Below are 22,752 nucleotides of genomic sequence, written 5' to 3' on the forward strand. Positions count from 1 at the left end.
TGCTAGCACTGGTGGATGCAGTAGGCCTTGTGCATACAGCATGCCAGGTATGTGTTTTGCCAATGCTATGCCTCCATCAGGACATACCTTTTCTTTATTTCCCCTTCCCCTGACCTCCCCCCCGCAAAAAAAAATTCACAGGTATCAATCCTAGCAGCAAAATGGGAGTTCCATATACACATAAGCTTTCAGGCTTTCAAGAGTTTACCTTGAGAAGCTAGGAAGTTGTTATGAATGACGATAAATTGAGATTCAAGACATAATACAAGTATAGGGTTCTCAGAGGGTTTCATTGAGAGGTATGATGTAATTGTCTGAGTTCTATGAAAATAAATACTAATGAGGTTGTTATTCCTTATCTGAAATACTTGGGAAGGACTGTTTTGTGTTTTGGAGTTTTTCAAATTTTGGAGTATTTTCATGTGTATGTGTGTAAACTTGAACTATGTATAAAGCAACTAAGCCTCATTTTAGATTTTAGATATACAATATTTACCCACGTGCAATATCTTGTGTGTCTCTATATTCATACATACTTATGCAATATCTGGGAATGTGGCCAAGATCTAAAATGGGATTTAATTTATTTATAACTGAAGTTAATTTATGATAAATTATATATGATATATACATATATGTGATAGAAGGTATACATATATGTGTGTGTATACACACACGTAAAGCTTGTTGTTTATACCTTTTGTTTGTTTGTTTTTTGAGACAATGACTCACACTGTATTGGTATGGAACTCAAATTTATGGCAATCCTGTTTTAGTCCTGAAGTGCTGTGATTAGAGGAATGAGGAGGTCAGATGTGGAATTTTCCATTTGTAATGTCATGTTGATGCTCATGATGTCAAAGCTGTGAGGATTTCTGGTGTCAGGAGTTCGGACGGGGAATGCTCAGTCTGCACTGTGGTTTGTAACGAGGAAGGCAGTAAATTCAAGCCTGTCCCTCATGGCACCAACCTCTACTTATCTGGATTTGTTTACAACTTTCTTGATTGAATAGGAAATTTAATTGGGGTCTAGAAATTATCTTTGCAGTAAGATTCTGTTAAATCATTGACATACATCTCTTCTATGGGTAATTTAGTAAAAGTTCATGGAGCTTATATTTGCCAAACAAATTTAATTTACTTGAGACTGTACATTCCTTATGTCTCAATTTTAGTGTTTCTTAATTTTCTTTATCTGTGCCATAGAAAAGAGCAGTACTTTTGTCACATCTGGGAAAAGAGACCTCCAATGGCAAGAGGTCCCTGGCCTGGGGCCAGGGCTGTCGGCTCCTTATGTTCGCAGTCTTCCTCCCCTGAGTGAAACACACTGGACTGTTTCCTTCACGGTCATTTTGGCGAGAACCTAGTTTTTCTTACACTGCCATTTTGTTCTAATTTAAGATGGCAGAACTCCACAATGAGAATGGAGTTGGAAGAATTTGGGCTAGAATTCTGGCTTAATAAGCTTTTTGAGCCTTAGTTTTTAAAATGAGAGCAGTTAAAGCCCTTTCTCTTTTTTATCAGAAAGCCGTGAAGAATGATAGGAGTAGCAACACACACACACACACACGTTTCAAGCATGGATTTTCATTATAATTTAAACATATACATTCTTTTATAACTTCCTTTCTGTATTATATGTATAGATACATATTTAATATATAATGATCTAATATCACAGTATAGAGTGAGACTGGTTGTTCATTTCCCGACCACCCAGACCCAAATAATCACACAAAAACTTTATTAATTACAACACTGCTTGGTCTTTTAGCTCAGGTTTCTTATTAATTAACTCTTACATCTTAAAATAACCCATCTCTATTAATCTATGTATTTCCACGAGGCTGTGGATTACCAGTAAGGTTCCGGTGTCTGTCTCCTTCGGCAGCTACGTGGTGCCTCTCTGACTCTGCTTATTCACTCTCTCTATCTCTTCCCACCTGCTATATTCTGCCATGCTTCTTTATTAACCAATGGTAATAAAACATACTCACAGCATACAGAGGGGAATCCCACGTCATCACAGTATATCTGTGAAGGCTTTTGATTCCAAGGGTTGTACAGAGGAGAATTTAGCAATGACAACAAAATTTAGGAATTATAATGGTACATTACATTTATTTAATTATGTCTTATTATGTTAAGCTAAGGCCTAGAATATTTTTTTCATAATAGTTACCTCTAACTACAGAGTCAGTGAAATACGTAAGAATTTTATAATCATTTGTTTTTAGTGATTTTTAAAAATATAAGATAATTAATAAAATTCAGTAATAATTACTCATGTAAATCTCGCCACTAGTACCATATTTTTTCATTAATAAAGCTGTCAGTGTAAAGGAAGCATATTCTAATAGTTGAAAACAAATCTAGCAATAAGTAAGCCCTGGCCTTGACATTAAAATCTACAAAATAGTAGGTGATTATATTTAATTTGTTAATCATGATTGACAGAAGATTCTGTTTCTCAGTCATGTAGCTGCTTAGTTCAGATAATCCTTTATTCTTTAGTAAGAGAACTAGTCTGATGCCATTGGTGAAGAGGCGTTTTCTGGTTTCCCTAGACATCTGTGTTGCTGTTTTGGAACCTAACAGCTTGTTGTGGATGGAGCAGGCTATTATAAATATGCAGTCCAAGTATGTGGCAGTCTTGTCTAACTGAGGGCCTTCCAGTGTCTACTATTAGCCACAGTTTTATTCTAAGCAGAATCTGGAAGATTTTGTGGTTAAGAGACGTTGATCCAGAATAAAATCCAAATTTAATCCAATATTTTAGAGACTCCATGATTGGAACCAGATAACTATTTTAGACATCATTACATTGCCCCACATTTCTTTCCACTCAAATAATTGGTCTACTCTATGTGTGTGTGTGTGTGTGTGTGTGTTTATGTGTGTGAGTGCATGTAAGGGCCTGAGGTTCAAATTGGGTGTGTGGGGCCCAGGGCTCACATATTAGGCTAAACTGGCTGACATTGGAGTCTAAGGGAGCTGCATCTCCACATCTATTGAACTGGAATTTCAAGCACACATGCGCACTACAAGCTGCACTTTCATCCTAACTGCATTCTGAACGTTTTATGGTCGGGACCTTGCCCTTTTCCTATGTTAATAGACAGCGTAGTGCAGTGCTTCTTGTGTGTTGAGGTCCTTTGGTAGGGTGACTGGTACTGTATCCTCTGTTTATCCTTTTGGCAACACCACTTCTCATTCACATGTGCTTACACAGTAACGATGTGACTTTACCAAAGACACCTCTGATTGGTTTAATACAGAGCCGAATGGCCAAGAGCTAGGCAGGAGAGGATAGGCGAGATTTCTGGGGGGCGGGGGGAAGAGGAAGAAGAAGGTAGGTATGTGAATTTCACCAGCAGACTCAGTGCAAATCTGATGTGCCATACTAAAAAGAGGTAACTGAGCCACATGGAAGACCATAGATTGAAAATATGTATTAATCAAGTTATAAGAGTTAGTTGGAAACAAGCTTGAGCCAAAGGCCCAACTTTCATAATTAATAATTAGTCTCAGTGTCATTATTTGGGGGCTGGTGATTCAAAGATAATTTGACAAGAAATTATGTGAGCAGAGCATTTTTTTTTCTTGGAAGAACTATTATTATTTCTTCAAGTATAATTCAACAAAGCATATCTGCCCTGCAGAGGCTCTGGGCTGCTGATGGTGTGTGGGCTTCTCAATACTGCTCAGTTTGCTTTCGCTTTCTCCTTCTTGTCCACTTTCCTCTTTTGACTCCATCTGCTCCTCTGCCTTCTGGTTGGACTGTGTGCCATCTCTCAGGACTGGTTTTCTTCTGTCAGTTTGGTGGGAGGACATATTGTAATGATCACCCGTTCCCTGTCATTTCTCCCATTATTGGTGTGTGTCTTGTCTTCAATGACCAATTCCATTGGATTCAGTGGCATGTTTATTTCATTGATTGTTCATCCACCTGAACATAAAAATACCTCTATTTTTGATAACTCATTTTAATTACACAAATATATTGGTTTTACTGTGTTGGTTCTGCAATGCATATAATCATGTTTTGATCCTGTCCGTACCACCTTTTACTGTTTTCCCACCACACCTCCACCTCCCCAGAGTCCCCTCCCTTCTCCTTATATTTCCTCTCATTTTCAGGTCATCTTTTAAAATGTTACTTGATGCTAAAGGGAATTTGTAGATAATCGTATGCCTAGCTACCAAAGAAAGTGTGTACTTTATGAGATAGAAATAAATTTAGTGCTTACTAAATTAGTTAGATTTTTTTTATTGTTGTTTTGTTTTGTTTGCCAGACAGGGTTTCACTGTGTATCCCTTGTTGTCCTGGAATCCACTCTGTAGACCAGGCTGACCTCAGACTCCATCTGCCTCTGGAGTGCCGGCATTAAAGGTGTGTGCCACCACTGCCAGCCAGTTAGATTTCTTTAATGCACTATATGGAACTTCTTCTCTCATTAAAGACAGAGTACCTGAGAAACAAGTGTTTACAACTATATGGTACTTTTTTTTAATTGATTGAAGCATCGCTACTATTAATAGGCTTGCTGAACATGACCGCTTCTTATTTGAATACTTATTACCAAGGAAGTAATGTAGAAGAGCTGTTTTCAAACAGTGAAAATGTGGGATAAGAACTAGCCTTTTGCCTTTGGTTTTACTACATATGTTTTTTGGGGTTTTCAGATTAAAAAAAAATGTCTTCAGCTTTATTTTTTTAATTAATGCTAGATAAGGGAGATGATGGAAGATTTATTTCCTGTCACTTCTTTTCCTCTCACTCTCTCACTTTTGGCACAATTTCAGTAAACACTCAACATTGAGAAAGTGGCACCCCGATTGACTATTTTATGCTTAATATGTTTGTGCTAGCATCATTGTGTCTAGTAGCTACAAAGGACGAGTTCTCCCATCCGGTTGTGACTGTCAGCAGGAGGCACGCAGCCAGCTCCATTCCCACGGTCAATCTGTGCTGGAGCTTCACTTTGCTTTTTTTGTAGACACAACTCTGATACAGTTGTGGTGACTCACATCCCCCTCCCCCACAATGCAAGTGTTGTTTATTAAGAGGAGCAGAAAAGACAGAGTGTAGGTCCCAGGGACCGGATGGAGCAAAACAAACAGTGCAAGCATCTCCTGTGTGGCAAATCACTTGAGGACCCACTTGGCTGGCTTGTTTGTTATTGATGGGCATCTTGAAGAAGTGGTCAGACAGCAGGCACATGGTTGTCTTCTCTAAAAAAGTGAAAAGTAGCACCTGAAAGCTTTCAGATTTGGGAACTCTTCCAGGCACTTGGACTCAAACATAGGGTTCTAGTGTAAGATGTCATAGGTGAGAAAGAGCACAGAGGTGTGTTTTCCTCCTGTAAATGGTGAGAATTCCCCCAGGAGTGATGTGGTATTTTTACATTGTGCAGGTAGCTGCTTCAAGCACTGAGGTGTCAGGCTCTCACGGTTCCAGCTGTAGTAGAGCCATTCAAGTTGTAAATGGAAGTCCACGGTTTGGTTTTCCATGATGTTTATCTTTAGTATCAGTCTGTGTGTTGTGCTGACCAATGGTATAGCTGAAGATTGCATTACTCTGGGTGAGCTTCTCGGCCAGAAAGTAGGATGGTTAGGAAAATCTTTTTTTTTTTTTATTCTTTTTTAATTAAAATTTCCAACTGCTCCCCGTTTCCCATTTCCCTCCCCTCCTCCCACACATTGCCCCCTCCCCCCACTCCCCTCCCTCATCCCCACTCCTCTTCTCCTCCCCCCAGTCCATTCCCCCTCCCTCTCGATACTGAAGAGCAGTCCAAATTCCCTGCCCTACAGGAAGACCAAGGTCCTCCCACTTCCATCCAGGTCCAGGAAGGTGAGCATCCAAACAGGCTAAGCTCCCACAAAGCCAGTTCATGTATTAGGATCGAAACCTAGTGCCATTGTCCTTGGCTTCTCATCAGCCTTCATTGTCCGCCATGTTCAGAGAGTCCAGTTTCAACCCATGCTTATTCAGTCCCAGTCCAGCTGGCCTTGGTGGGCTCCCAATAGATCAGTTCCACTGTCACAGTGGGTGGGTGCACGCCTCGTGGTCCTGATTTCCTTGCTCATATTCTCCCTCCTTCTGCTCCTCATTTGGACCTTAAGAGCTCAGACCGTTGCTCCAAATTGGGTCTCTGTCTCTCTCTCGATCCATCGCCAGATGAAGGTTCCCGTGCCATTCTCCTTGCTGTGAACACCTTCAGAAAATTACTTCACTCAACTGCTGACTGAGATGACCCTGACACACAGGTTACACCATGAAAGATCTGAATACAGCGCCCCCATTCAACAGGAAGCAGTTTGGAGAGAAAAAACTGCGCCCATGTTCCCAAATATTGTTTATAAATGTTCTTTTACATTTAAAGGGGGAAATGATATAGATATGAATAATTTGCATTGGTATGGATTTTAAGGTTAATTTTGTTATATGTATATGTATTTCTGCTCTTAAGGTATTGTGATTATGTAGTTCATTTAAAAATGTAATGTAAATATAGGTTGTTAATGGATAATCATCGATAATAGTAAAGCTTATAGTCATGTTAGTTAGATTTTCTAGATATGCATAGATATATTTCAGATAGGCATTCTTCATATCTTTCAAAGGCTACAGAATATGGCATTTAAGTGTTTTAATAATTTAGGGCTTTTTATGAAAATGAGACACATCTGCTCCTGGCAGCACCAATCTACTTCAAGAGGAAGATGGGCATCGAAGAGGCTCCTTATGGAGTTTGATAGACATTTGGGCAAGAAACTGCTCTTGCCTGGACTGATGCATAAACGACACAAAGAACCCGCAGAAAGAGGACTGCTGAACTTGCCTAAAGGTGAGATGGTCTTTCGGGGTTCCTGACTCATAAAAGAGTCTGCAAGACATTCTGCAGGACACAGCAAAAAGTGACTGAACTGTCTTTGGAATTTCCTGCTTGATGAAAATGTCTGCTGGATACTATGGGCCTGAAGGCTGAAGATGGATGCCCCAACAGTACAAAAGAACTTTGGGTGACTGTCCAGGCAGCGAGATGTCTCTGTCATTTCTAGAGTTTTCTTATTTCTTGTTTACTTAGGTAATATTATATCCTTCTGGAGTCTTTGATGGAGTTGAAGAATGGTTAGTTATAGTTATAATTTTCATTAGTTATGATAAAAGATAAAATAGATATAAATATTATAACTGTAATTCTTGCTTGATAACCATTTTGTTATATGTAATTTTACTATGTTAAAGTTAAAGCCTTTCTTTTTTGTTTAAACAAAAAAAGGGGAAATGATGGAGGAGTTACTTTCATTTAATAAAGAAACTGCCTTGGCCCATTTATAGGCCAGCTCTTAGGTGGGTGGAGTAAACAGAACAGAATGCTGGGAGAAAGAAGCCGAGTCAGTGAGTCGCCATGATTCTCCCACTCCAGACTGACGCAGGTTAAGATCTCTCCTGGTAAGCCAGCTTGTGGTGCTACACAGAATATTAGAAATGGGTTAGATCAATATGTAAGAGCTAGCCAATAAGAGGCTGGAACTAATGGGCCAGGCAGTGATTAAAAGAATACAGTTTCCGTGTAATTATTTTGGGTAAAGCCATGCGGGCGGCCGGGTGCCGGGACGCAGCCCCGCCGCTCATATTACAACAGAGTGGTGCCCTATAATCATACTGATGAATATCTTGCATATCGCCATAGAACCTTCATCTAGCGATGGATGGAGATAGAGACAGAGACCCACACTGGAGCACCGGACTGAGCTCCCAAGGTTATAATGAGGAGCAGAAGGAGAGAGAACATGAACAAGGAAGTCAGGACCATGAGGGGTGCACCCAACCACTGAGACAGTGGGGCCGATCTATTGGGAGCTCACCAAGGCCAGCTGGACTGCTACTGAAAAAACATGGGATAAAACCGGACTCTCTGAATGTGGCGGACAATGAGAGCTGACGAGAGGCCAAGGAGAATGGCACGGGAACCTTCTACACCATTCTTATGCATATTCTCTCAGGAGCAACCACACAGACCCTGAAAACACCTGGTGTTCCTGAGCACTCACACAGCATGGGGCTGGGCAGATGGCTCAGCCCAAGGAGAGGAGCTCAGGTCCTAGCATCCACAAGTGCCACCTCGAGCACCTGCATTCCCGTGTGCATGCCCACACACATGCACATAGTTAAAAATAATAAATCTTTACAAGCACACATACACCTTTACTGATGAAGCCTAAATTCAACTAATGTTAGGGGCACAGGTTAGTTTTAAACACCCATAAAATAACAGTCAACTATGTTTTACAGCTGCTCAGGTAAGAGTCTTAAGCCCGCCCAATTGTAATTACTTGTAAATTTGAAGACCAAACACACCCTTATATTAATGCATTTCTTCTACAAACCCCAGAGCTATCTACTTCTGAGATGACTAATTTCTGGAAGCTTCCACATCTAACAGAACACCACTGGATGTACTGCACTGATAGCTGCGTGCTCTTTTACAGGTTCAAGTGATAACTAAGAAGGAACTGAAAGAGGAAGGGCCCCGTCTGATCTTTATCATCTCTGCCTACCAAGTCAGCCTGCGGTTTATCAACAGTTCGACTCTAAAACATCTTACACGGAGCACCCATTTGATGTGATGATAAAAATCCACAACCTTTCTGTCCTTTACATTGACATTTTCTAAAAGATTTAAAAAATCTCCACCAGGCTTGAGTAGTATAGGACAATCTTCTCCTAATTTCACTTTAATAAGAGGAGACAATTTAGCAAGTACTGATGGACACCACTCATGGCATTGTCCCAGAGTCTCAAGAGAAGTGGGCCCTAGACCTCAAAAGCTGAAAAGCCAGTGGACAAGACTCAGGACATCAGTGACCTAGTGTAAAACAGACACCAGAAGATTATTCAAGTACCTGTTTGCATTGCTTTTTACTTCTGTAGCTTCATTTTTCAAAACCATGTTTTTAAAGAAGTTTAATGATGAAACACTATTAAATTCTCAATACCAGCTGAGGACTTCCATTCCTTTCCCAGCCCAGTGAGGCTGCGGAAGTGGCTCAGTGTAGCTCAGCGCAGCTACAAAAATACACTAAAATAATAATAATAATTTTAAGAGACAGTAGGCCAGGTGCTTTCCTCAGTGCTATTGCACACAGAATCAGTATGTAAGCACCGGGCATCCAGACCAAGGCAGGTTACACTGCTTTAGCTGGGACCATTCCTTAATCTTCCCTTTAGATGCAAGGGCTGATACCAAATGCAATCTGTCTCCTCAGCAGCATTCACAGAAGTTTAAATATGAAGAAAAGCTCAAAATAATTTGAGGAAAAGATAATCACCTGACATGCAACTGATGGCTGAGAAATGTCTAATGGCCACACCCTCCCTCACCTGGCAGCTCCACTGTCCAATCTCTCTCTCTCTCTCTCTCTCTCTCTCTCTCTCTCTCTCTCTCTCTCTCTCACACACACACACACACACACACACACACACACATATGCAGGGCCTTTTCCCGCGGGAGAGCTGCATATCACAGCCTTGACTGCACCACTACAATCTGGAAGTGACGCACCCCATTCAACAATGCCATCTGCTTTTCATCTGGGCCTGACTCACATCTGGGGCCTGGCAAACTCACTGAAATGAATGAGAAGACTAAACGTGTGTGGTGCTTAGGCACATCTTCCTATGACCTTGCTAATATCACAACACCACTCCAAGACAGTGAGATGGCTCAACAAGCAAAGATGTCTGCAGGTTGTGCTCTGACCTCCACTTGTGTGCCACAGGACATGCATTCATGCGTGCGCACACTCCAAATGATAAATAGGGGTAATTTTAAAATTCAATAATAATAATTTGAGCCACACCTAGAATTTATTAGGGATTTTCCAAAACACGTGGCTTTCTAAATATCACTGCAAAATATCTCACTAGTGTTAAAGAACTACTTTACGAGAAGCCTAATGATGAAGAGCTTAGGCTCCATGTCACAGAAACAAGTCCAAATCCCCGTTCTACCTCTGGACACTGTGCATCTTGGGGAAATGATTTAGCCTTGCTGGGCCTCAATTTCTTTATCTTTCTAAAAGAAAACAGTCTCTACCTTCTATAATTATAGTAAAGACAATACAGATACACAGACACTTGTTATATTTCCTAACATAATATGAATGACAAGTATGGTTTTTATCACTATTTCTATAAAACATCTACTTTGAAGTCTAATAAGGTAAATGAAAATATAATTAAGGATCTTTATAATGATACAGCTTTGTTTTATTAACTGGGAATGTTATATATATATGTGTGTGTGTGTATATATATATATATCAAAATGTAATTAATTTACTGCACAAATATTCTTAATATACTTACATACTTAATAAAGCCATTAATTGAAAATTAATAAAGACAGCAAAACCAAACTAGAATGCTCCCTTATGGCAAACCACATCTATTTTCATTATATTCGATTTCATTGTTTGGCTGTGCTGAGATCAATCCAGGGCATCACACATCCTAGTAAAGTACTTACCACTGAGTTACATCTGCAGCTCCAAACTGCATCTTTTTAATTAATCTGAGTTTACAAGGCTTTCTTTAGAATGAAAATGGTCCCTTGAGAGCTATCTATCAATTGTTCACACCTCACTGTGAATTTAATCATATAAGACCTTTAAACAACATGTGCCCACTTGGTGTGTTATTTGAAGAGTGTAAAGAAGAAAGGTAATTTTATAACAAAGTGCTTGGAACTGACTCAATCCTGGGCAGCAGGTAACCACCCCAGAGCCCCGGGAAGAGAGTGGCCGACTCAGTCCTGGACAGCAGGTAACCACCCCACAGCCCCACGGGAAGAGAGTGGCTCGGAACTGTTCAGACAGCAAAGCCACGGCCTCTCTGGGAAGCTTCAAGTTCTCTTATTCATTCACCTGTCCTGAGCATTAATATCACCCAAAGCCTCACACATGCTAGGAGAACACTTACACTGAGTAACTACCTCTCAGAGCTCAACTCAGGGCCACCGTGGACAAGTTTCTCCACCAGGTCAATGACTGGCACATCACACAAGGAAGAACTAATACACATTCTTCTATAGATAAAATCAAATTGATACCTAAAATAAATCAACTTATCATGAATCTATATACAATTAAGACTCTAACTTTGCCTGAAACATCATCCAACCTTTCAACACAGAAACACCCCGTATCTTAAGAACTTCTCAAAACTATCTTGAATCATTTCTAAACTGTAAACAACAGCCAACAAACAAGAAGGTCTGAGCATTCATAACATTCCTTTAGCATAAAGCCGAGACCTAAAGTTGTAAAAAGCTTTGGAATATTCAGCACTTATTGCAGTGGGGGAGTCTATTAGAACTGACGATCTCATTGTTACCTAAAACAACTAGGCCACTTGCTTAAGCCCCCAAATATACTGCCAATAATATCCACAAACATAGTTAAAATGTATACCACAGTAGGTAGAGTATTGCCTCTGACTCACAAATCAAACACACACATTTGCAGGGAAGACAGGAAACAGCATGGAAACATAAGAAAAGTCCCCCAATTATAGACTATTGTCACAGGTATTAAAAGGACACATTACCTTGAAAATCTAGGGGAAAACATTCCATAGAAAAGCCTGAATAAACTTGCTGTGCTGTGCCAGCTCAACAATGGTCACGGCAGCCCCAGAGCACAGCACTGTATGTACAAGAGCACTAGGGGCCCTGGCCCCCCCATCACAGTAGGACCCATAAAAGTTCGAAGACAAGGAGCCACCTCAGACTGCAATAGCCACAAAAGACATATATATAACTAATGCAGGTAGTAAGACCAGGCCATCGAGTATAAAATGCAACTGAACCCTGCCCAAGTAACAAGGAACACATGCACAACACTGCTGTTTACATGGGCAGCCACTCTGGGAAGAAACCACAAAGACCCACACAAATATAAAAGAACTCCCTTAACTATTTGCTACTGGGGAAAAAATGGCATATTCCAAGAATATGATTCTAAAGAATCTCAGTAAATTTTGTTCCTAGTTAGTATATATGGGAAAAAGAAGTGGTCTCATTTTCTGGAGCGATGTAGTATATAAATATTTCCAGTAGAGGTGGCCCTCTTTAGCCTAGATCATCTGGTGGAAAGGGCCTTGGACAGCAAATGCTAACAAACATAAGCCAAGTATGCAAGACGAGTGTGCCGAGTACATTTTGCTACAGACTTTCCGCTACTGGGCGACAATGTGGAACCTCCTACAGCACCCTAGTGTGTCTGTTACTCACCAGCATCCTACTTCCTGCTGAGCAGACTCTGGGATGTGAGAAGAGGAAGGGAAACATGAGTACTTAATATGAGAAACCTAAGCCCAGGGTATACCAGAGCAGCTCAGTCCAGTGTGTGTGTGTGTGTGTGTGTGTGTGCACTTAAATTTTTTTGAGACATAGTCTCACTCTACGGTAGAATGCCAGGATGCAGGATATAGCACTATGCCCACTATGTACATACATTTCAAATGTCCCGGCTTCTGTCACATCAGTTTGTGTTTGAAATCACTTCCACAAGAAGTCCTCTGAATGAACTGTATTGGCATCTGCTTGCCCACTGCCACCACAGGTTCAATTTCTATACCTTTTCATTCTGTATTTATCAAGGATGTCAGACTCTCGTGAGCTCTCTCCTAAGGAAAAGAGCTAATGTGGTTCATGAAGTTATAACTAAATATGACAATATTAAGCTCTTTACAAACACTCTAAGTGACAAAATGCTGTTCTTAGCAAACTACATCATCACATTATAAAGAAAAAAATAAACGTAGGTTAATAAATATCTCCTTATACAGGGCATGGGGAAGACTAAATTATTTGATTTAAGATTCTGATTTAAGAAAATTCACGCTTTCTACTGTTAACATGAGTTGGAGATTTAAGACATAGATGATTAAAAGAATAGTAATTCTGTAGCAACTTGGATGATCTCATCAAAGAAAAAAACTATAACAAAGGGACTTGATCCTAAGAAAAATAATCAGATAATGATATGGGAATAGGGCAAACAAGGTTTGCTAAAGATAAGCATAAACTGTAATAACTAGAAGTGTAGATCCAAGAGTCCTTTAATATGGAAACATAAGCCTCATAAGTGAAGAGAGGGCTCCAGTCTAGTCGGTCTATAAAAGGAATTATACAAGGAAAAGCTTAGTATCATTTAAGAGAAATTATAATGGTTTTTTAATTTCAGAAAACACAGTGTAATTTTGTTTAAAATGACCTGCTGCACATATCATTAATATTCTATACCCTCCTGTTATAAAACAGGCCACAATGAGTTTACAAGTGACATTATGCAATGGGAGGCAAGACAAAAGTGATTAACCTCAGAACATAGGGATACCACTGTAGACAAACTTGCTAATTTCTCTGTGCTTTTGCTTTCTTCATGAGAGTAGCACTTCCTATCCCATAAGATTTTTGTGAGGCTTAAGGACCTCGTACATTTGTTAAAACCCCAGGCTTGTGCCTGCCTCCAGGTAAACACTACACAAATAGCTGCTGCTGCCGTCACTTCTTACCACCAGTTAGCAACAGGGAAAAAGAAAGAGAGAGGACAGAGGCCCAAAGCCACCGCCCAAAACAGAAGCCTGTAGTGAGGCATCTTTTACTAAGGAACAGTTAGTTCTCATTTCCTTGAAGTGTCCAGTCTCGTTGGAGAAAGTGGTGCAAGCAGAGTAATGTAAGTTTTGTTATTAGAACTGAGGCTAGGCCAGCTCTGCCGTCTGTACTTTCCGGCCTCTGTGGAGTGTGGGCGAGCAGGAGGGTGGCAAAGGCAATGAGTCTGGCGATCCACCAAGAACAACATTAAGTTCTAAACTGTGGCACTGTGCTCTGGAAAGCTGGTCTACAAGCTACTGGAAGACTGTCTTGCCAGGAAAATCTCCTTTAAAAAAGAGGCCACAGTCAACATGAAGACATGGCCAGAAACAATTCTATTAACAAACAGGGGACAGACTAGAGAAACATCACCAGTCCCTCTCACAGCACACTTCAAATCTGTAGGGGACTCCAAACGAAACTTATTTTTCAGTATTCTAAATGTGATATGGGGGACTGGAGAGACAGTTCAGCAGTTAAAAGCACTGGCTGCTCTTCCAGAGGACCCAAGTTCAATTTTCAGCATCCACATGGCAGCTCACAATTATCTAGAACTCCAGTTCCAGGGGATCTGGCACCGTCACACCAATGCACACAAAATAAATAAATTAGATACATTTTAAAAATGGTGTTATGTTCAGAAACAGTAATGAAACGCCTCGAAACAAGTCCAGACAGCGAACGACTAGATGAATATCTGCCATGTCAAGTTCTAGTTCCCCAGTTAATTCATTTCCAAATGAACTAAAATAGTCAATAACTTATTTCTGGGGACTGGGGAGATGGTTCAGTAACTAAAGGATCTTACTGCTCTTTCAGAGGACTCAAGCTCAGTTCGTAGCTCCCAGGTTAAGTGGCTCACAGTTACCTGGAATTCCAGCTCCAGGGAGACATCACCCTCTTCTAGCCTCTACTGGCACCAAATATACACACATACACTGACACGAAGAAAAATAAAATTTTATTTCTGATTATACATATGATACTTATGAAAGATTTAAGTTCTCCATAAAAAATGAGTGAAAATCATGTTAAATATTTTAACATGAAAATTAAAGGCATATTTTCTGTATGAAAAAATAAGCAATCAAAAAAAAAATGACACTCTGAACAACCCTTTACAAAGAATACTTCAACTAATCTCCTAATATCTATTCCTTTACAATTAATTATTAGGCCAATCACAATACCCACTCTATAGCCTTCCATCTCTACAGGGTCAACAATGTCCTTCCAAGCAATGGTCATAGCCACGACAACTCTGGCCACTGAGGTTCAAGAAGACATTTTTTGAGAAAAGTTCTGCCTCTAAAGAAAGAGACATGAAAAGCCAAAGTTTTCTCCTCTTCCACCTGCATTCATATTTAAGAAAGCAAGCTTCTGAGGTCTAGGGATAGATATCTTGAAACCACAAGATATCTAGGCCTTTGAATGACAAGATCTGTAATTTCATAATTAAGAGTTGATGACTCACCCCATAGATTTTCTATTACACAGACTTAAGAAATGTCCTTTTAGTCTTAGGGCCAGTTTTACACTTGTAAAAGCATCCTAATTTATAAGGTTCGCTCTCTTATAAGGATACTCCAGGACAAGCCAAAATCCAGCCCAGAGTCTATCACAGTGGTAGAACATGCCCCATAGACAAGCTGAAATCCAGCCCAGAGTCTATCACAGTGGTAGAACATGCCCCATAGACAAGCTGAAATCCAGCCCAGAGTCTATCACAGTGGTAGAACATGCCCCATAGACAAGCTGAAATCCAGCCCAGAGTCTATCACAGTGGTAGAACATGCCCCATAGACAAGCTGATATCCAGCCCAGAGTCTATCACAGTGGTAGAATATGCCCCATAGACAAGCCGAAATCCAGCCCAGTCTTCTTAAAACAAACCAGCTATTGACAATTACAAGGAAATGCTACAATACTTTTCAAAGAACTTCCACATATTTTCTTTTACTATTTAGCAATAAAAGAGGTAATTAATAAGATAGAAACACCAAGCAACTTGGCATAAAATTTTACTTTTAGATCCCACTTAATTATTTGCGCCATAACTTCTTAGGGCACAAAAGGTTATAACTTCATGGAACCTAAAATATTCATCATGTTTAAATGATGCAAAGCATCACTGAAGCAAGAAACGGCAATGTTTGGATGTGGTTGACTTTAGCTTTAAAAAGCCTTCAAGCCAGGTGTATTGGCACACCCCAGTCACAGTGCTAAAAGGCTAAGTGCAAAGACCACAAGCCTGAGGCTGGCCTGAGTTGCAGTAGTGAGAAACAGTCTCAGAAAAATAAGGACGGGGGGACAATTTTAAATCTTTAGAATTTGCTGTTAGGTGGTAAGCTAGGGTGGACACGCTAAAACTGAGGCTCCAGCTCAGCAGTTCAGACTTTTGTAAATTAACACGTGGTACTAATTCAATCCCCAACATTGTCCAAACTGGGGATAAGGGGCGGGGCACAAAAAGGAACCTTGATCTGAGGTACTCTCGACAATTCTCTGAGACAGGCAGATGGTTCAGTGGGTAAGGTGCTTGCCTCACAAATGTTAAGACCTAAGTTCAGAACCCAAGTTCAGTGAGGTGGTACACGTATGTAATCCCAGAGCCAAGGGGAGATAGGAGGTAGAGACGGGCAAGTCCCCCAGAACGCAAGTGCCAGCTAGCCTGGTAAACAGAGTACCTGTGAACAGCAAAGAAACCCCATCTAAAACAAAGTAAACAGTAAAGGCCAGCACTTGAAATCCTCATCTGACTTCTACATATACACCAGGTCAAGTGTGTGCTGGCACTCACACACTAATGCACACACATCACATATACAAAGAATGGACTGACCGGCTTGAAGAGAAGCCAAAATTGCTTGTCTTGTCCACTTATGATATTCCTAATTTTGCCAGACTGTATAAACTGTAAAATACAAATGAAGATGTCTCTGGAAAGCAGTGATTTCACAGCAGTAGCAAGGTGAGATGGCAAGAAAAGAAGTCAGTAACTCAGAACAACCAGTCAGAAAACGCAGACGGCAGACGGAGGAAGCAAGGATGACACCACCAAGGCCTTACGTGAACCACAGATTAACACATGCGCAGACCAGTTGTTACATGAAGCACTTTTATACTTTTATAGGACTGCTTTGTGACCTGAAGAACACACATTTAAAATGAAAAAGCTCACGTGTTTCCCAGAAAAATTTATCCTGCTGCATAACACATCAGATGAGTACTGCTTAAGGTTAACTCATACTAAAAATGAGCTACCAATTTAAGCGAAGTATGGAAAATTAATATACGCATGTGTGTGTCTGCACAAGAGATACAAGCCCAAGCTGCACAGCGGATATGGCTGTGACTGGGGGTACCCAAATGAGCAAGCTCTACCACGTGGAGGACAATCACGGACGACGACTTCTCTAGCTGGAAGACGTTACTTGGAACCTTGGGATTTCTTCTTGCTAACTGGCAAACTTGAACAGAGCTGTCGTTCCAGGAGACCAGAAACAAAGCTCACACAAGTTCTGAAGCCAAGAATGTGTGTGATTTCCTACCTAAAATTAGCCATGCCCATTTCACCACAGCTGGGATGGGCTCCTCTATTTTAAGGTGTGCAGCGCCAAATTACTTAAGAGTATGTAATTGCTGGCTAATCTTAGGACTAAGAGTGTCAGAGACGTCCCACCCAGGCTTCAGGATGGCTAACTGGTCTCCACAAAGCCCCACACTTAATGGCCTTGCCATCTAGGGCCTAACTATACCACTAATGAGCCATGTACTAAAAACGTATAGCATATACAAAATAAGCAAAAAGAGAGCTCCTTTGCCTTTGACTGACTCTGCTTCCAAAGACACACACACACTATAGGAAAGAAGATTTTTTAAAAATGAACAAAAGTCACAATACTTTAAAAAGTAAATATTTGTTTTCAGGAAAATTGTATAGAACCCACAACAAAAACCTTCCAAGTTATGTTACGCATGTTTACCTTCCCAAGTTCTGTGCAAGTGGAATAAATCCAACAGAAGGAGATATTCTGCGTACATAGTACATTCCAGGAACATCACAAGGAACTGGTGAAGGTACCGTTAGTACTTGCAGGAAAATTTACAGTATTTTTTTTTAATAGAGCTGACTTTCATACACAGATGAAAGTGAATGAAAAGGCATGCCTTCTTACCATGAACAAGGGCAGTTTTGTCAACAGGGAGCAAAGCTGAGCTGTAAGTTGAAACCCAAGCTGCCCAGATAACAACCCTGATTTCTACAAGCCCAAAGCAAAGACCTCGCATCCATTTTATTACCAGCAATTTGAGATCCTGGAACAGACATCTGGCACTCTCAAGTTCCCGATACAATCATGCAGAGCAAGAACACAGCATTAACACTTGTTTTTGACATACTCGATTACAGGAGGAAGTAACAGAACGCATACCTTCATTTTCAGAGGCATGACACTTCACTTTCAACACCAAGTCAAAAGTTCTTTCTGGATTTTCCCTAAAAGAGAAAGAATCTTGTTATATTTTATTTGCTTTACACAGCATATAAGCATTAACTACATATACATAGCTTCTGTACAAGCATGCCTCTGTACCTGTGGGCTTGTGTAGTACTAAGAATTGAACCCAGAGTCTGTTCATGCTAAGGAAGATTGCCATCCCTATATTTACTGAGTTCTAAATCGAGCCCTGTGCCTGCTGCAGTGGCTTCTATGAGGCTCCCTGACTGTGTAACATAAATATAAATGAAAATGTTTTATCAGTTTATTAAGAGTTAAAGTTCAGACTTTGGAGCTCTGGAGCTGGGAGCAAAGTATTTCATTGACCTCTGAGATTGCTTCCTCTCCTATAATGTACCCTGACTGTGTCACAGAGTAACTGACGATGAGACATCAATTAATATGTGAATGTTCGTTAGAGAGTAGTAGATTTCATCTTACTGACTCAAAACTGGAAAGCCAGCGCACTCCTACTAAGCATCTTCTCATACTGCCATAATTCTAACGCCAGCTCTCGGCTTTCCTCCAAAGAACCTGCCGTAGTGAGAAAGATGAGATCCTAATTCCACCTGCATGTTCTAAAGACGATCACGGAAGAGTGCCCCATAGACGGGCACCTGCTTTTCCTGGGCATGTCTAAAGTAAGAAGCTGTTCACACACTCCAAGGTAACCAAACCTAACAAATTATTTTCCTTATATCAATTATCTTGAAGGAATTTGGACATTTGCCTCCTCATTAAATTCCCCCACCTTTAGAAGTTACTAGTTCAGTTTCTTTTCCCCCCTAATTTCTTATGCGTTTAACCTATTTATTAAATTTCAAAAAGTGGACTGAAATCTACTGAGATTACAGCAAACAAAAATGTGCTGCTGTAACATCTCTTTCCTTGAGAAGGTGTAAGATCAAGTCTGGGAACATGGCTCAACAGTACATGCCCTAGAGTGCCTGAAGCCTTGGGTTTGACCATGATGGGAGGGGGAGTGAAGGAGGAGATGTTAAAGTAAAAGACGTCACAATGCAAAAAAGTGATGGCATATATTTCAATTACTCCTGCTACGACTGGTGTCTTTCTTAATATCTACCTTCTTCAAAATGTTATTAATGTAACAATAATTATTAATTACTTCTCACGTCTAAATAAACATTGATTTTAAATATCAACCAGAGAAAAAGACAAGCCATACAGATTCATTTACAAATATACACTTCCTTATCATCCCCACTATCAACTTGTTTCATGGGCATAAAAATGGGCTCCGGTGAACTTTTTAAAAATCCCTTCATAATACAATTAATTCTCCAAAAAGTATGCTTTACAAAAAAAAAAAAAAAAACTCACCCTGCACTTCATGGTGTCAAACGCCAAAGGAAATATTCTAAAATGCATAAGGCTTCTACTTCCATTAGACGTTTAAAATTGGTCTTAGATAGAAAAATTAAATAACGACTCTGTTATACTTCTCTGCGACCTAAGGGGCCTTTCACGGTGGCACAACAAATACACAGAGTGAGGTAGAACGGAATGGGAGGGGGCGGTAAAAGATGAGATTTCTTCCCAAAGTAAAGTTTCAGAAGGCGGTCAGCAATCACCCGTCTCCCAGACACCTCAAAGCAGAGCCACCACCGTTATTCAAATTGCTTTTCACCTACTCCCCAGAAGTAAAATGGCCAATGATAAAGAGCCACCTTGGTGCATCTACCACTCCACAAGCAGCGCACACGGAGCGGCTGTATAAACAAACGCCGCTTTCATTTTATGTGACGGGAAAGCATCAGAAAGCATCCCAGGCCACCCTGGAAAATCACCCTGAAGGGAGCAACGGCGATCTGGGTCGCCGGGCGAGCGGTTTCTTAACAACCGCTCGCAGAGCCGCCCGCCCGCCCGCCGTCCGGGCCCGGGGAAGCAGGGTCGCGGACCCGGCAGGCTTTGCGGCCTAGCGCCGACAGCCGCGCAGCCAGCCGTACCGGACAGGCCGCACCCGGGGCGGCGGACGCCAGGCCCCGCCGCCGCTCACCTGGTCCTGCGGTCCATGGTCACATGTCGCTGCGGGGCCGCCGTCGCCCCGCGCCCGCACGCCCGCACGCCGCCTGGGACGCGCTGCTCAGAGCGGCGGCCGGCCCACGGCGCCCTCCGCGGCCTCGCGGGGACAGCACCGCGGCGACGCCGCCCCCGCCCCCGCCCCCGCCTCCCGGTTCCCGCGACCCGGCCGGCGGCCGCGGCTCGGCCACCTTCCGCGAACCAGGAAGTCGTCGGGAGGGGGAAGGGGCGCACGGGGACGCGCCCTGCGGCTGCACCTGGCCGCGCGGCCCGCGGGCGGGACCTGCCCTCCTGCTGTCCTGGGCACCGGTTCCCGCAGCCGCCGTCCTGGAAAAACACTTCTGTCTCCGGGTTCCAACATCACGACTTCCATTCATTCCAAGTTCAGAGCTCAAGTGGGTGCTACCGCTCCTGCCTCACTCCAGCTGTGGCCCGGCTAGTGCTCTCTGAAAGCCAGAGCCGCCCCCTCCTGATTCAGGAATGTTCAGACTTTAGGCACCTGCTAAACAGCTCTGCCAAACAGCTCAAGGATAGGTTCCAGTTGCCTGCCTGCACAGATGGGAAACACATTCCGGCCGCAGTCACTGACGCACAGCCAGAGACTTAACTTTTGAACACACAGTGGCAGCCCCCCATCGAGTGTCGTTCTACTGAGTTGAGAAGGCACAACGAAGGAAGGAGGAGGTGAATGAACCCCAGAACTCCAAAGCATGCATTCTGTAAGCAGTGATGTTAAACATTGGCTCGGCAAGCCCCACCTAAATCACCACATCACAGAGCAAGAGACTGGGTCTAAGATAAGCAGTGGGCAGTGGCAAAGCTGGAATCAAATCAAGCCCGTCTCTTGCTGAGTTTTTACTATAGCTTCTTATTGCTTCTTCTGCGGTCTCAAATTTGGGATCTGCTAAGAAGACATTTAGAAAGATGTACGGTGGACATTCAAAACGTTATCCACAGCTAGAGTCTCTCTAGGGTCTGGGAAAGGCTTTCTCCCAGCTAGCATTCCCCCTTGACAAGGCTGGAGTGACTGTCATCCAATGGGGGTTGCTTCGGACTGGGTCCACATAGAAGGTACAAGAATGAGGAAATCAAATGTGGTATGAGTCATGAGATATAAAAGTCAGACAAGGAGCCTTGGAAAATTAATAGGTTTGATCTTAAACTTTCCTGTCAAAAGTGATGTTGCCATCAGCAGAGCAAGACACATTCCACAGCCACAAACTTAAAAATAAGATTGAGATCCCAATGTTTCTGAAACACACACAAAAAAAAAAAGGCACTGTATTTGTGCAGAGGGTGCTGTCATAACTTGACTTGGTGTGGGATGTTTGACTTCAGTTTCTCGCTTCCTACATTTGTAAAATGGGGATTGTTCCTTGCATAGCGCGAGTCTTGTGTTGTTCAAGTTTAAAAGTGCTGTGCCATTTGTGGGACATTTAGGAGCAGTCACTCCGTGAGTTTCAGTTTCACAATTAGGCCAACTACACCATGTTATTTTGATTTTCCCATATAAAGTTCTTTCCTGCCTAACAAGTTAGCATACTCCAAAGACTTGAAATAAATCCTATAAACTAAAACCCACTTCTGCCCCAAGTGTTACTGAATTGCGTGTCTCTCCTTTTGTTACAATTAATTCTTCTCCAAAGGAAAAAAAACCCTGCCTAGGGGACCTGTCTCGTGAGTTTTTAGTCTGCGGTGAGAAAACAGTAGCAAGGATTTTCAGCATCCACTGATGGGATTGTGTAAAGTGACAGTCATGCCACCTTATAACATAAGAGTGTTGCTTATGCAAACAACACAAAGTGTAGGAAAACAAAATGCCACACATATATAACCCATGCCAATCAGTTTTCAATCACATTTGAGGTCAACGACAACAAAGAGTTTGATATTATTGGATTTAGCAAATAAACACAGGTGGATACGATTGATGTGCATAGTTTGTCAAAAATTACTGGAGCAAGAAGTTAGGATAAGCCTATCGTGGTATGTTGATTAAAACCAGTGATATAATTTTGGTAATGCTTGCTTCATATAACACAGTGTTATTGATAGAGAAGCATAGAGAAGACAAACTTTCAAATTGGCTGCTACATTTTCCCATGATCATATTTAAGCAATACTATTTCCTACTTGCCAATAATATTTTTTAGATTATAACAATCCAAGAACAAAGTATATAATAGTATTGTCAAGGAGCACATACCAGGACCGGGCTGTAGATCAGTGGTAGAGCACGGCCTTGCCACCTACAAGGTCCTGGTTTGATCCCCAGCACAGGAAGGGGAGAAAAAAGAGAAATATGTTCTTCAGCTCATGGATGTGATCTTGATGATGAGTGTGTTGATGTCTACTGAGCTTGTTTCTGCATCACGCAATTCAATAATGGAAAAATGAATTACCTATTAATTAGATGCCCTAATATGTTGATAGGACTGTCTACTTCAACTTACAGTTCTGTCGTGCTTGCTTTCTATACCTTGTGACCATGTTATAATAGATATTCCAGTTGATAAGTACTGAGTCTATCTAAAGAGTGAACCAGT

The 22,752-nt window shown here is 41.5% G+C and overlaps 1 protein-coding gene across 3 annotated transcripts in view; it reads right to left on the minus strand.

The window, feature by feature from the left end:
- Dennd1b (DENN domain containing 1B) overlaps window positions 1-20,316 on the minus strand; it is a 231,217-nt gene extending 210,901 nt beyond the window's left edge. For all 3 annotated transcript variants that reach the window (XR_009057142.1, XM_057769835.1, XM_057769834.1), the window contains exons 1-2: window positions 20,184-20,316; window positions 18,101-18,165 (exon numbers count right to left, since the gene is read on the minus strand). Coding sequence is in view for 2 of the 3 variants with exons in the window: in XM_057769835.1 (XP_057625818.1) it covers window positions 18,101-18,165; window positions 20,184-20,200 (82 nt within the window). In the remaining variant the exon portion in view is untranslated. The remainder of the gene's footprint in view (window positions 1-18,100; window positions 18,166-20,183) is intronic.
- Between the last annotated feature and the right edge of the window lie 2,436 nt (window positions 20,317-22,752).

The sequence above is a fragment of the Chionomys nivalis genome, chromosome 5, assembly GCF_950005125.1.
Source record: "Chionomys nivalis chromosome 5, mChiNiv1.1, whole genome shotgun sequence".
NCBI lineage: Eukaryota > Metazoa > Chordata > Mammalia > Rodentia > Cricetidae > Chionomys > Chionomys nivalis.